The following is a 15,349-nucleotide window of genomic DNA, read 5'->3' as shown; positions in this document are numbered from 1 at the left end:
GATGAATAACAGAAACATACACATACAAGAAACACAGTGAATCATATAAACAATCTCCAAGATACATGGTAAGGTAAAGAACAAAGGAATATTCCCAATTGTCCACTAGTTTACAATGACTTCTACTGGCCTTAGAACCATTGAAGAAACCAGACTTTAATTTCACTGTACATCTTTGTGAGTAAGCAATTATAAAATTGGAAAACGTTAAAATATATATAATAAGTTATATTAACTCTTATATTTATACAAAGACATATGTTATATTGAGGAATAATAAGCACTAATATTTGAAGGAATCTTCGAATTTCTTTAAACTCTTAATTTTTAGGGGTGTGCCATCACATATTACCCAAATTCACTTTTCTAGCCTCCTTCCTGATGCAAACCTCTTGGGACACTTTGGATCTCATCTATTATTTTTACCTCAGGAGGTATGCAAGGAACAGGAAACAAACTCAAACTTGCCCATTCTCTTTCAAATCTATTCCAAAGTCAGAGTGAATGGAAATTCCATCAGTAGGAGTAACTCCAGAATTCATTCAGCTTTCTGTTCCCTGTCCCCCACCTGTGATGGACAAGATCTAAATACTAGGTAAGTGTTTTTATTTATCCTAAACTATGTGAAATCTTCATTTGCAAGAAAAACCATCCTAACTTTCTCAAAATAGCATTCTGATGACATTTTAAATTACTTTTGAAAACAGAGATCCAAATAGAATATTTTGACCTTAGTTTGTAATACGCTTACACTTCACATAAATATCAAACTTAACATAAAGTTTTTAGGACAGTTATAATCCAAAACACAGTGCAGTCAGTATTTACCTGAGCTTGCATGTACCCAAGTAGAGGTTCTAACAGTGCTATTTTCTTTTTGTATTGAAGAGTATTTAATGCACAAAAATAATGCATCATGGTCTGGTGTTGTTTTTTTCTTGAAGTGTAGACATCTTCTGTTACTTCATACTTTACCTTTGAGTAAAAACATTAAAAATACTATTATTTCCTTAATTGTGTAATTATCTTTAGCAGCAGCTGTAGGGAAGAGTCCATCCAAGGAAAAATGTGTATCAACTATGCATCTTTATTTTCTGAGATAGTAGAAATCCTATAAAATACCAACCACTCCATCTTAAAATGCACATTTAAAGCCGAATTCTGCACATAACTAAGAATGATACAATAACTGAACTAAGTGTAGCAGAGTCTACCACACAGATCAAAGGCAGATAGGGATTTGGTATTAGCTTAGTCATTAGGTTTTTGTTTGTTTGTTTTTTAGTCATTAGTTTTTGATCTTGGTAAGTTCACAGCATACTTCTCTTCTGGTTCTCCCCTGCTGTTCTTCCTCTCTTATACTTGTTTTCTTTCACCCACACTTAAAATACTTGTGCTCCTTTAAGTTCTTGTATTCAGACAATATTTATTGAGCACCTATTATGTAATATGCATTAGGCTCTTCTCTCTTGTTGCTTTCCTTAGAATACCAAATCCAGTACTAAGAATATTCCAATACACCAATGACTCCCAAATTTTTAACTCTCACCTTTCACTTTTTTTGTAATTTTATTTATTTATGTGAGAGAGAGAGAGAGAGCACGAGCAGGGAGAGGGAGAAGCAGACTCCCCGCTGAGTGGAGAGCCTGATGCAGGTCTTGATCCCAGGATTCTGGGATCATGACCTGAGCCGAAGGCAGACACCCAACTGACTAAGCCATCCAGACAGCCCTTGCCCTTCACTCTCCTAAGTGTCAGAGGAAGTACGTTTCCAACTGGGCTTCTATGTGTGTGTGTATGTGCACTTGTGCACAAATGTGTGTTTAAATGTGCCGAACATGTACAAAACTGAATACAGTATCTTCCCCTCAAAGCCTCTGTTTTATTAGCTTTTTATTATTTTTAAAGATATTTATATTTGAGCATAAGAGCAAGCGGTGGGGAGGGGCAAAGGGAGGAGAAAGAGAAGCAGACTCCCCACTGAGTAAAGAGCCTAATGCAGGGCTCAATCCCAGGACCCCAGGATCACGACCTGAGCTGAAAGCAGACACTTCATCAACGGAGCCATCTAGGTGCCCCTGCTTCTTAGCTCTCCTAATTACTCCAAGATCTACCCCATCATCCAAGAATCATAGGATTCCTTTTTAATTCTTCATTCTACCATGTCATGTCAATTCTACTTATAAAATATCATCCAAAAGTATTCCTTCCTCTACACTTTCTACAACTACCTGAGGCTCTCCTAATGTCTCTGCAAACTATTCTGGTACCTTTTCAGTTGGATTCCCTCAGTCCAGTACCCTTCACATTTCCATTAGGATTTTTATTTTATACAGTAACACTTCATGGTGTTATCCACTTATAATCCTTTAAGTAGGATTCCTTTAAACAGGCTGTCCAGTCCCTCTAACTTAAACTTCAAAGTCACTGACAAAGTAATCTGGCCCTAAACTACTTACTTGTCATCTCTGCCATTCCTCCCCCCAAATATATCCTATGCTCCAGACACACGCCATTATCGTATAATAATTGTTAGAATTTTAAAAACTTGCTACAAGCCAGGTGCCCTGCATATATTATCACATTTCATCATCACAACTACTGAGATTTTTTGACAGAGAAATAAAGGCTTGAAATTAAGTAACCAGAGTGTGACCTCAGGCAAGTAAGTAAATCTCAGGCAAAGCTGAGATTTGTCCTCCAACAGTGCAACTCCAGAGCCCATGCTCTTAAGCTTTACATTTTCTGGTGTCTACCAGACAGCAAAGGCTGTTTTTCTTCCAGGAATGCCCACTTCCTAACCCTAAACCAGTGACGTTCACTCATCCTAAATGCAAACAGCACCTCCTAAAAGTATAGCCTTTCCCAATTACCAAAGTTAACTGCTGCTTTGTGCTCTCCCAACATTTTGTTAAGACTGCTATTACAGTACTTAACTCTGTTAATTCACATGTGTTCTTCACTCTTGTACGCTGGCATCTACTCTAGCTGCATGCCTTCACACAGGAAGTCTTTGACTAAGTGTGTATTATTCACTCCCTGAGGCTAGGAGTGGAGCCTTTTCACACTATTACCCCATGGTACCCAAAACAGAGTAGATGCTCAAAATTTTTTCAAATCAAACAAAATTGGTATAAGAATGTTTTTTAAACTACCTGGAATAACAACAAAAAACCTGGAACAGCCAGAAGCAATGCAAAGTGTAATAAAATTCATAATTAGGGCGCCTGGGTGGCTCAGTGGGTTAGGCCGCTGCCTTCGGCTCAGGTCATGATCTCAGGGTCCTGGGATCGAGTCCCGCATCGGGCTCTCTGCTCAGCAGGGAGCCTGCTTCCTCCTCTCTCTCTGCCTGCCTCTCTGCCTACTTGTGATCTCTCTCTCTCTCTCTCTGTCAAATAAATAAATAAATAACCTTTTTTATAAATAAATAAATAAATAAATAAATAAAATAAAATTCATAATTACACCCTTTAACTATTTCTCTAAGGCAAAGTAGCAAAGTAATATAGATCTCAAAATGTGTGTATTTTATTAATATTTGCACCAAGTAATCAGTGAACTAAAATTAGAAATGGAAAGCTCTTTGTACTGGACTTTGTGAGAAACTTTCCATTTACTGGGTCACAGTAGCTGTTGCACAGTAAATTATATACCTAGTCGTGGATTCCCCCAAGTGATCACTGTGCCCCTACCAGCAGCTGTAGCCAAAGCTGCAGACACCAACACAGAGCACCTCACTTGCAAACATCTAGTGGAGGTCTCATGATCAAACCTGGGATTAGGCACTGAGGAAGGAAAGAGCTTAAGGAGCAGCTAGATGAACTTGTTAATTATTTTGTTTCTGTTCTTTACTCCAATGCATTTCTCCTAAAATAGAGTGAAAGATTTCTGGATTTCACTCCTTGGAGAAGGATCAAAAACTATATATATATATATATATATATGTATGTATGTATGTATATGTATACACACACACACACACGTAGTGAGGAGGTACTCATAACAGAATTTCAATTATGTATGCAACAATTCAACTTTTTAACCACTTTATCTCAGAAGACACTTCTGAATACATACATGGTCAAAAAAAACAGAACACATACAATGTTCTCAAAACACAAGGCAAAAGGAGGCAATGTTATATACTGAGCATGAATTACACTTTTGGAATAGTTCTATTTACTTATCAAATTTTGTCAGCAGAAAAATATTTTGTTCAAAGAGACAATTATTAATTGCCTGATAATTATAAGAAAGGCTTTGAAGCAACTAGAAGGAAAGAATAAACTAAGGGCAATGTAGTAAAACATACAAAGTAACTGCAGTTACTGTTTTTAAACAGAAAAAAACTAGTGAAAAAGAAGCTAATGAAACAATTGTGACACTAAAGGAGTAAATAATTATGTTATCACACCTTGTCATTTTCTCTTTTTTTTGACAACCGGCTATATCTGTTAATTGCAGCATCATGATCTGGAAAACAGAAATAACTATTAACAATAATACAACAGTACTTTACCAAACCTATAAATGCTTTAAATAGTCTTTACATGTGCATCTTCCAACAAACATGCTAAAGCAAGAATTCTCAAAATAAAATAAAAATTCTTTAACACATACTTCACTCCACCCAAATATTCCCATAGTCAAAATTTCCCATGAAATATCTTTCTACTTATTAAATTGGTTTTTAAAAAAAAATCAATTCTAAGGAGACTGTACTCCACATAAAGTTTTTAAAAGTATTTTACTTTTTTTAAAGATTTTATTATTTATTTGAGAGACAGAGTGAGAAAGCACAAGGAGGATGAGTGGCAGAAGAAGGAGGAGAAGCAAGCTCCCCACTGAGCAGGGAGCCCAATGCAGGACTCAATCCCAGGACCCTGAAATCATGATCTGAGCGAAAGGCAGATGTTTAAACAACTGAGCCACCCAGGGTCCCAAAAAGTATTTTTTAGTACAAAAATAGCAAATGTTCACTAAGGAAAATTTTGGAATATACAAGAAAACAAGGGAATATGTTATATCAACTCCTCTGGTATTATTAATATAGCAAACCACAAGATTTGATTTAGTTTCCGTTTAAATTCTTCTTGTAGCATAAACTTAGTAAAACTTAAAAATAGCACTGATTTACATAATGTTCACCTACACTTTAAATTAGGTTCATTTTTTTCAATTATTACATAGAATATAGCCACAGTTTTATGTTGATAAAGAAATGCATCACTGTGAGAAAGAACTATAAAGTATTCACAACTTACCATTACTAGCAATCTGAAACACTTCCTTTAACGTCAGTATTTCTGGAAAAGTTCAAGAATAGTTTCAATTTAGCATATTTATGAAATATCTAAAATTTTGTTTAGAAAACAGTAACTCCCATTTAAGCTAAACTCAAACTCCAAATAATATTTCATACTTCAACATTCAAATTGAAAAAGTTCTGTGTTTTAGCTCGTCTACGAAACATACACTATCTTTAACAATAATTACACCACCAGATCTACTTGCCACAAATTAATAATGTGACACAAAAATTTAAAATCATTGCAAATTCTAAGATATTCAAATATTCTGACTTAGTACCAGCATCCAACTTATTATTTTTGATACAGACTCTAGTAAGTTCAAGTGCTGAATCTGAGAAAAAAGAAAAATTAGTAAGATATGACATTCAGACTAGGAAAAGAGCATCCTTGAGAAATGACCATCCTTGAGAATTATCACCATAAATACTAACTCCTTCTCTAAAATACACTTGTCTTTATTCCATGCATGATCTGAATACTTTACCATCCACTGATACATTAGTTCAATGTTTTTATTCTCTCTACATATTCAGTAAATAAGTCTGTATGACTGAGACTGTAAATTATGAGAAAGCAGAGGCAATTCTATAAAACTCTCATTTTATCACCTAATAATCCTAAACAGGGAAAAAAAATCCACCACAAACTACTAAGTCATGGGTTGCCAGGCGTGCCAGTACCCCTACCTCCCACCACTGCAGTCCCTAAACACACCTCCTGTGCCACTGTCACAGGTCAGGCATTGGTCATAGCTCACTTAGCTCTCACAACTTCCTAATCTATTTTCCTGGACATCAAATCCACTCTATTCTAACCTCCAAAACCAAAGGAATTGGATCTACTTCTTCAAGGCCTCCATTGGCTTCTTTGCTTATAAACTTAAGTCCAACATCTTCAGCATGATCTTGTTCCAGATTCATCTCCTGTCACTCCTCAACACATCCAACATTGCAACCATGTGGAGTTTCTCGTCAACCACAAAACAAGACACCTATTTCTATAACCCATACCTTTGTGCTTTCTAGTCTGTCTAATGGAACAATGACTCTCTTCTTGTAAATTCCTCTTCACTGTTCAATGCTCATGTCACATCCTTAGTGACATCTTACTGACACCCTCCTCTGAGCCCCCATAGCACCTTGCTCATTCCCTAATTATAAGAGAATTATCTTAATTACCTACTTTACCCATCTCCTTCTCAAGGCGTTCTTGACAGAAGACAACTGTATCTAGTTTAACATCTAGCAGGAGCTTCTATAAATATCCAGTGATACATTAAAGTGGTACAAGCTGCAGTTAGAAATGGTTAAGGTATACAGTAATATGCACTTTACAAGTATTGATCTGAGGGGTAATGGAAGTAGACATAAACTTGACTTCATTACCTTTTAGATCTCTTTCTTTAAACTGGGTAATGGGAAACATCATAGCATCAGCAAGCTGTGTTGAAAGTACTGCATGGCAAGAGCTAAGCTAGTAAAAGGAAGACCAAAATGGCTGAATAAATAACTATACAGAGATATTTAGCCAGTGTTTATAAATTAAACAAAATCTAATAAACAGATGGTGATACATTTTACAGAAGAGAACATTCAAAATTATGTGATATAGTCCAAAATACTATACAGTTAAAAAAAAAAAAAGTCCATTTAAAACTCTTAGAAAAAAACATAGGATAACCTAGGATTTGGCAATGGCTCTTACATATGACACCAAAGCACAAGCAACTAAAGAAAATATAAATTGGACTTCATCAAAATTAAAAACCTTGGGCAAAAGATATATCAAGAAAGTAAAAACACAGCCTGCAGAAAGGGGGGAAATATTTGCCAGTCACATATCGAGAATGAACTTGTATCTACAAAAAGGAAGCCTTAAACTCAGTAATAAAAGATAAACCACTCAACTGAAAAACGGGCAAAGTACTGAATGAAGCACTTCACCCCTGCCCACAGTGCTGCCTTCTGTAGTTTCAGTTACCCAGAGTCAACTGCCGTCCCGAAGCAGATGATCCTCCTTCGGACACAGTGTCAGAAGGCCAACAGGAGCCTAACGGGACCTTAGAGTGCTTCCATCATTCACCTCACTGCATCTCATCATGCAGGCACTCTATCATCTCACATCACCACAAGAAGGGTTGAGTACAGCACCGTAATATATTTTGCAAGAGAGACACACACACCACATTCACAGAACTTGTATTATGGTATAATGTTATAATTCTATTTTATTAGTAATTATTCTCTCATTTTGTTAAACCTACTGTGCCTATTTTATAAATTATTCTTTGTCACATGTGTGTGTATGTATAGGGAAACACATTATATATGGTTCCATACTACCATGGTTTCAGGTGACCACCTGTGGATGCAGAGGGGGGGGTACTATCATAGACATAGATTCAGAAATGGCCAATAAGCATAGAAAAAGGTCCTCAACACCATTAGTCAACAGGAAAATGCACATAAAAACTACAATGATACACTACTTCATACCTGCTTAGATGGTTATAATAAAAATATTAACGAAAATAGTTAAGGGTTGGTGAGGACATGGAAAAACTGGAACCCTCCATTACTGGTGGGAATGTAAAAGTATATAGGACCTGTGGAAAACAGTCTGGCTCAAAAAGCTAAATATAAAATTACTGTATGACCCAGCAATTCCACTCCGGATTACAGACCCAAAAGAACTGAATACTGGTGTTCAAGAAAAAAATAAAACAAAAGCTTATATACAAACCCTCACTGTAGCACTATTCCCACTGGCCAAAAGGCATAAAACAACTCACTGCCCATCAACTATCAATGGATAAATAAAAAGTGGTATACTCATATGATAGAATTTTATTCACCTTCTGATACATGCTACAACACAGACAAACCTTGAAAACATTACACTAAAGAAGACACAAAAATCCACAAACTGTGTAAGCCCATTTATATGAAATATCCAAAGCAGGCAAATCTATACAGATAGAAAATAGATTTGTGGTTGCCAAGAGCTGAAGGGAGAGGAAGTAGGGAGTGGCTGCTTAATGGGAATAGGGTTTCCTTTGGGATGATGATGAAAATGTTCTGGAACATCAGCAGTGAGGGCTACACAGCATTGTGAGTATATAAATGTAACTAGGGAGACATTTTATGTTATGTATATTTTACCAGAATAAAAATATTCCATTTCCTATAAATATTTCTCTATATTGCTCTACTATAACAATATTTTGCTATAATGAGTTATTAAAATATTTCAAAAAACTACTTTTTCAGTTACAGAACTAGAAAAGACAGAACAATCTAATAGCTCCTATGAAAAGAAGAGCTTTCATTGCACTAGTTGAGAACAGTAATGAACTCCCCAAATAGCTCTCACCGCCCCTCTTCCTCCTAGGAACATTTTACCATCCAGTTTATTAATCCTTCCATCCCAGACAGTCAATATCAGCCCTTAATTTCTCTAACCAGTCATCAGAACAAATTATTTTTAAAAAGACCCAGAAGCGGGGCACCTGGGTGGCTCAGTGGGTTAAGCCTCTGTCTTCAGCTCAGGTCATAATCCCAGGGTCCTAGGATCAAGTCCTGCATTGGGCTCTCTGCTCAGCAGGGAGCCTGCCTCTCTGCCTACTTGTGATTTCTGCCAAATAAATAAATAAAATCTTGGGGAAAAAAAAAGACCCAGAACTTAGCTATATCTCACAGCTTTTTTTTTTAAGATTTTATTTATTATTTAACAGACAGAGATCACAAGTAGGCAGAGAGGCAGGCAGAGAGACAGATGGAAGCAGGCTCCCTGCTGAGCAGAAGGCCCGATGTAGGGCTCAATCCTAGGACCTTAAGATCATGACCTGAGCTGAAGGCAGAGGCTTAACCCACTGACCACCCAGGTGCCCTTATATCTCATAGTTTAACCTTTTTGGTGGGGAGGGGGAGAGCAGAGAGAGAGAGAAAACAAGTAGGCAGAGAGGCAGGCAGAGAGAAAGGGGAAAGCAGGCTCCCCACCAAGCAGAGAGCCGGATGTGGAGCTTGATTCCAGGACCCTGAGATCATGACCTGAGCTGAAGGCAGAGGCTTAACCCACTGAGCCACCCAGATGCCCCTCTTTTTTTTTTTTTTTTTTTAAATTTTATTTATTTATTGGTCAAGAAAAGAGAACAGGCAGGCAGAAGCAGAGGAAGAAGCAGGCTTCCAGCTGAGCAAGGAGCCCAATGTGGGAGTTCATGACCTGAGCTGAAGGCAGACAGATGCTTAACCGACTAAGCCACCCAGGCTCATAGTTGCCACCCACCTCATAGTTGAACTCTTACCTCCCTGCCTACACCAGATAAAAGAGTGAAAGGCTGAATGACACAGACTAAGAGGAGAGACAGCACATCTCTAGGCTCATCCCCAAAAACAATTTGTTTTAATCAAACAAAGTACTATTTTTATGAGACATCCACTAAGATATGAGACCAACACTAATATGGAAATAAGGTCCTTCTTTTTTTAAAGATTTTATTTATTTATTTGAGAGAGAGAGAGAGAGAGAGAGAGCATGAGAAGGGGGAGGGCCAGAGGGAGAAGCAGACTCCCTGCAGAGCACGGAGCCTGATACGGAACTCGATCCCGAGACCCCAGGATCATGACCCAAGCTGAAGGCAGTTGCTCAACCAACTGAGCCACCCAGGTACCCCAGGTACCCCAATAAGGTCCTTCTTTAATCATAGAGATTTGCTCATATAATCATTATAATACAAGTTCCCAATAAAAGCTAAACTTGAATAATTTAATAATAAGACCACTTACTCAAGCAAAATAAGTACTTACCTCATCTATAACTTTTGAAAACTGTTGCAAAGTAGAGCTCATAACTTCATCATCACCCCCCAAAGGAAAACGCTAAAAAAAGAGAAACAGAGATGAGGTAATGTCCAGTGCTGTAGGTCTTCTGTGAATGATGCTGTAATTTACATTTTTAAAATTGTTTAATAATTTTTTATTTTTTATTATTAGCCCCAGGGGTACAGGTCTGTGAATCGCCAGGTTTACACACTTCACAGCACTCACCACAGCACATACCCTCCCCAATGTCCATAACCCCACCCCCCTCTCCCAACCCCCTTCCCACAGAAACCCTCAGATTGTTTTGTGAGATTAAGAGTCACTTATGATTTGTCTCCCTCCCGATCCCATCTTCTTTCATTTTTTCCTTCCCTACCCCCCAAAACCCCACGTTGCTTCTCCAATTCTTCATATCAGGGTGTAATTTACATTTTCAAAAATAGCTGACCCTCAAAAAAAAAAAAATAGCTGACCCTCAAAACACATGGGAGCTAGAAGTGCTGACCCGCACATAAGTTATATGTTAAAAGTTAAATTATTTAACTTTCCCCAAATTTAACTAACAGCCGACTGTTGACAGGAGCCTTATCAGTAATGTAAACAGTTAACACATATTTTATATATTACATGTATTGTGTACTGTATTTTCATAATCTTTTAGAGAAAAGTGTTAAGAAAATCATAGGAAGAAAAATATATTTACTGTACTGTATCCAAAAAAACCCACCCATGAATAAGTGGACCCATTCAGTTCAAACCCATGTTGTTGTATTTTTTTAAGATTTTATTCATTTGGGGCGCCTGGGTGGCTCAGTGGGTTAAGCCTCTGCCTTTGGCTCAGGTCATGATCTCAGGGTCCTGGGATTGAGCCCCGCATAGGGCTCTCTGCTCAGCAGGGAGCCTGCTTCCCCCTCTCTCTGCCGGCCTCTCTGCCTACCTATGATCTCTCTCTCTCTCTCTCTGTCAAATAAAAAAAAAATTTTATTCATTTATTTGAGAGAGAGAAAGAGAGTGAGCGAGCACGAAAAAGGGGGGGGGTCAGCGGGAGAAGAACACTCCCACTGAGGAGGGAGCCTGATGCGTAACTAGATCCCAGGACTCCAGGATCATGACCTTAGCCAAAGGCACTCGCTCAACCAACTGAGCCACATAGGCACCCCTCAAACCCATGTTAAGGATCAACTGAAACTTTTACAAATTTCCAAAATTTTGAATACTCTAAAAAATGTCACTTAATAAAAGAATGTAATTTGTACAATTAGTAAACATTACTTAAAATATTTGCTAAGCAACTGATTAACATAGTATTATAGGAATGCATCCCATACTAGGAGTTCAGAGATTTGTTTTATTCTAATTCCTCCAATAACCACCTATAAAATGAGTAAGCCTCAGTTTCCTTATTTGTAAGAAGAGGAGAAGTCAATTAAATAACTTCTACCTAAGATTAATTAAAAGGAGCTATAATGGAATTTCAACAGCATATCAAAATTACTTTCTATGAATTCAAAAAAGCTTAGGATTCTTGATGAGAAATTCTATTTATACAGATACTTTATCACTGCATAGTTTCAATTAGGCTTTTAAAATTTTCACGTACGATACCTGTTTTTCATATTCTTTTAAAAGTTTTGAAGTCAGGTGTGTTGCTGCACTTAATTCATTCTGTGGGGGAAAAAATCAGCATTCAAATTAACACAATATTACTAAGAAAAAGCTTTAGTTGAAGATACCTACGCCACTTTTGTTTTTTACTTAATATAAGTGCTATATAACGCGTTCTCTAAACCCCTCATTAAATCACTGGAAAGGGAACTACCATTAAAGCACTTTAAAGGGAAACTCAAGGGCGCCTGGGTAGCTCAGTGGGTTAAGCCGCTGCCTTCGGCTCGGGTCATGATCTCAGGGTCCTGGGATCGAGTCCCGCATCGGGCTCTCTGCTCAGCAGGGAGCCTGCTTCCTCCTCTCTCTCTCTGCCTGCCTCTCTGCCTACTTGTAATCTCTCTCTGTCAAATAAATAAATAAATAAATAAATAAAATTTAAAAAAAAAAAAAAATAAAAAAATAAAGGGAAACTCAAACCATTAAACAGATACCATCAAGGAACTCAGCAGTGTTCTTCTAGGTGTACTTTTCTTTTTAGCTAATAAAAACTCAGCATTAAATATTGTTAAAACTTTAAAGTTAGAAGTAAACTGTATATAATCTTAGCAAAATCTTAAGAGATTCTACATTGATGACAAATTATTCCTCTAAGTGCTGAAACTATACCAATACACTTAACAACATACAACCAAACTATGGTTAGCCTAGTCATGTAATACAGCAATACAGAAACATGAAGGTATTACTTTCAAGTTTTTTTTCTAGTGAGGAATATAAAGACATTTCTTTTACACAGTAATCTCTGTAGTCAGGAGTCAAATCTTGAGAGACCAATTGCAAGGAAAAAAAATTAAAACTATCCCAGCAACTTTTTAATTCATTTTTTTAAAGATTTTTACCTACAGAGGGAGAAAGTGTACAGGCACATGACTTGGAGGAGGGGCAAAAGAAAAGAAAGAATCCCAAGCAGACTTGGAGCTGAGCACAGAGCCTGATGTGGGGGCTTGACTTCACAATCCTGAGATCATAAGCTGAGCCAAAATTAAGAGTTGGACCCTTAACTGACTGAGCCACCTGGGCACCCCTCAGAGCAACTTTTTTGTACATAATGAAAATGTGAGTCCAGAAAGGAGGTAAAATGAGAAGGAGGGGGAAAAAAAACTTGTACACCTAATTAATCCCTAAGAAAGCTTATGATAGAACCCAGGTTCCTGTTAAGGCTTATAATTAAGTTACATAAACACAGCTTCAAATCTTAAACCTGCTCAACAAAACAATCTAGTCCTCTCCTTAATTCATCTCACAGTAACCAGAGTTACATCCAATTTTTACTATCTGCTTCTCACTAAACATAAACTACCTTCAATCCTTTACTCAAAAAGGGGGAAATGTTCCGTAAGATTAAAAGCACAATTACGGAAAACCCTGGTGACCATATGGGGTTTTTCAGTCAAATCTTAGGCAAAGATCATGATCAGTAAGTTTCAGTAAGAAAGTTCTTACTATGTCTGGGTAAAAAGGGGAAGATGCTTCAATCTTTATCTCTTCTGTAGCACTGCAAAGTACACACTAGTAATTGGAATGTGAGCTTTAATACAAAATACTTAAAAGTTCATGCATCCAAAAAAAAAAAAAAAGGTCACGCATCCACTCAACAAATATTACTATGAGCCCAGGATAGAGCTAGGCACCAGTAAACAAGGCAGGCACTAGCTATGTCTATCCTCACAGGCTTCAAGAGTCATTAAAAAAAAGCAGTTAGCCTTTAGGCCTTTACCTGTGCATCATAAATCCGCAGCATAGCTTGATACAACTGGTTCATATAGTTGGAAATAGCTGTAGCATCTTCTTCAAATACACCCAGTAAAGACCTTGTCTGTATAAAATAAAAGCAGTAAGTTTACATTAACCATTATATAAAACAGACAGAAAATTATTTTCTAAAGAAAGGAAAAATCCTAGGATATTGGGGCTCTAAGAATTCTGAGTCTTAACCTATTTTCTCTTTTGATAGTAGTGCCAAGATGCTGGGGTTCTTTGTTCTCAATTTCACTTCACTAAAATGGAGGGATTTTCCAACTACATCACACAAAATTTCTTTTTATTTATTTGTTTAGGGCAGCGACAGAGGGAGAGAGAATCTCAAGCAGGCTCCACGCCCATCGCAGTTCTATCCCACAACCCTAAGATCACGACCTGACCAAAATCAGGAGCTGAACGCTTAAATGACTGAGCCACTCAGCGCCCTCATCACATAAACTTTAAAAGGAACAACAAAGGTATATTTTCATGAATTAAAAAGTCTGTAATTAAATTAAGATCAACAAAAATATACAAGGCTAAATTAACAGTATTCCATGTGTAAGTATTTTAGAGGTCTTATTTCAGGATAACTCAGTACGGTTTCTTTTTCCATGGTCTCTTGTTGTAGTGCCAAACCCCTCCCCACCCTAATCCAAAATAACATAGTACCCATTCCCAACATGGCCTAGTAAACACTAACTTGGATTTTATGAGTATAGAATTTGAGGTTCTTTTTTTATTCTTCTTCTTCTTTATACTTATCTATATTGTTAAGCTTTTTTTTTTTAAAAGATTTTATTTATTGACAGAGAAAGAGAGATCACAAATAGGCAGAGCAGCAGGCAGAAATAGAGAGGGAAGCAGGCTCCCTGCTGAGCAGACAGCCCTATGTGGGGCTCGATCCCAGGACCCTGAGATCATGACCTGAGCCAAAGGCAGAGGCTTAATCCACTGACCCACCCAGGCACCCCAAGTTAAACATTTTTTTTTAATGCAATAAGCATTTCCCCTTCATTTTAGGGGGAAAATGTGTCAGTAAGTAAATGTTAAAGACTGTCAATAAAAAGGGTCAGAGATAAGGAAACTCAGCAGATCAAGGCAAGCATACTCACTTTTTCATATCCCAAAGACAAAGAGAAAAAACCAACAACTATTGAGATAACTGCAATTTAAAATCTAAAAGATGACCTTGTATTTTTATTCTACAAATAATTCATTCTTACAAGGTGGTTTTTTAAAAAACCAACTTATTCCTTAGCTTCCTGTTTTTGGAAAAGGAAGCTAAATCAATATGGTTTAAAAAAAAAAAGAGGGCACAAAATCTTTTTGTCCACATATGAAATCCATGTTGTCAGTCCTCTTTCCCATGCCACAGAGATTTAAATCTGACAGAATTTCACTTTAGCTCTATGCCCCTCCTATTCCTCACAGGGTTACTTTAAGATGTAAAAAAGAAAACATCAAGAAACTTTGTTTGATTAGTGCCGTTCTTAAGAAAAATCTGCCATTTCATTTTTTTGTTTCCCCCAAATTATTATTCTAGTTCAAAGAATTACACATGTATGCAAAAACCTGCATTGTATTTAAGTTAAAAAGATCTCCTTAGCCCCAAACACTGTTAAAACAGGTTCCCTATTTAAAATTAATAATATCCAGGGCACCTGGGTGGCTCAGTGGGTTAAGCCTCTGTCTTCAGCTCAGGCCATGATCTCAGGGTCCTGGGATCGAGCCCCACATCAGGCTCTCTGCCCAGCAGGGAACCTGCTTCCTCCTCTCTTTCTGCCTGCCTCTCTGCCTACTTGTGATCTC

General features: G+C 37.3%; 1 protein-coding gene across 1 annotated transcript in view; it reads right to left on the bottom strand.

Moving 5' to 3' along the window:
- Positions 1–15,349, bottom strand: part of APPL1 (adaptor protein, phosphotyrosine interacting with PH domain and leucine zipper 1) — a 38,078-nt gene that overhangs the window by 18,820 nt on the left and 3,909 nt on the right. The window contains exons 2-8 of the mRNA XM_059161249.1: positions 13,515–13,613; positions 11,738–11,797; positions 10,118–10,189; positions 6,698–6,785; positions 5,265–5,306; positions 4,415–4,473; positions 829–975 (exon numbers count right to left, since the gene is read on the bottom strand). Of these exons, the coding sequence (XP_059017232.1) occupies positions 829–975; positions 4,415–4,473; positions 5,265–5,306; positions 6,698–6,785; positions 10,118–10,189; positions 11,738–11,797; positions 13,515–13,613 (567 nt within the window). The remainder of the gene's footprint in view (positions 1–828; positions 976–4,414; positions 4,474–5,264; positions 5,307–6,697; positions 6,786–10,117; positions 10,190–11,737; positions 11,798–13,514; positions 13,614–15,349) is intronic.

This window comes from Mustela lutreola, chromosome 2, assembly GCF_030435805.1.
Source record: "Mustela lutreola isolate mMusLut2 chromosome 2, mMusLut2.pri, whole genome shotgun sequence".
Lineage (NCBI taxonomy): Eukaryota > Metazoa > Chordata > Mammalia > Carnivora > Mustelidae > Mustela > Mustela lutreola.
Note: the sequence above shows the minus strand (reverse complement) of the source record. Positions and strands in the feature narration are given on the sequence as shown.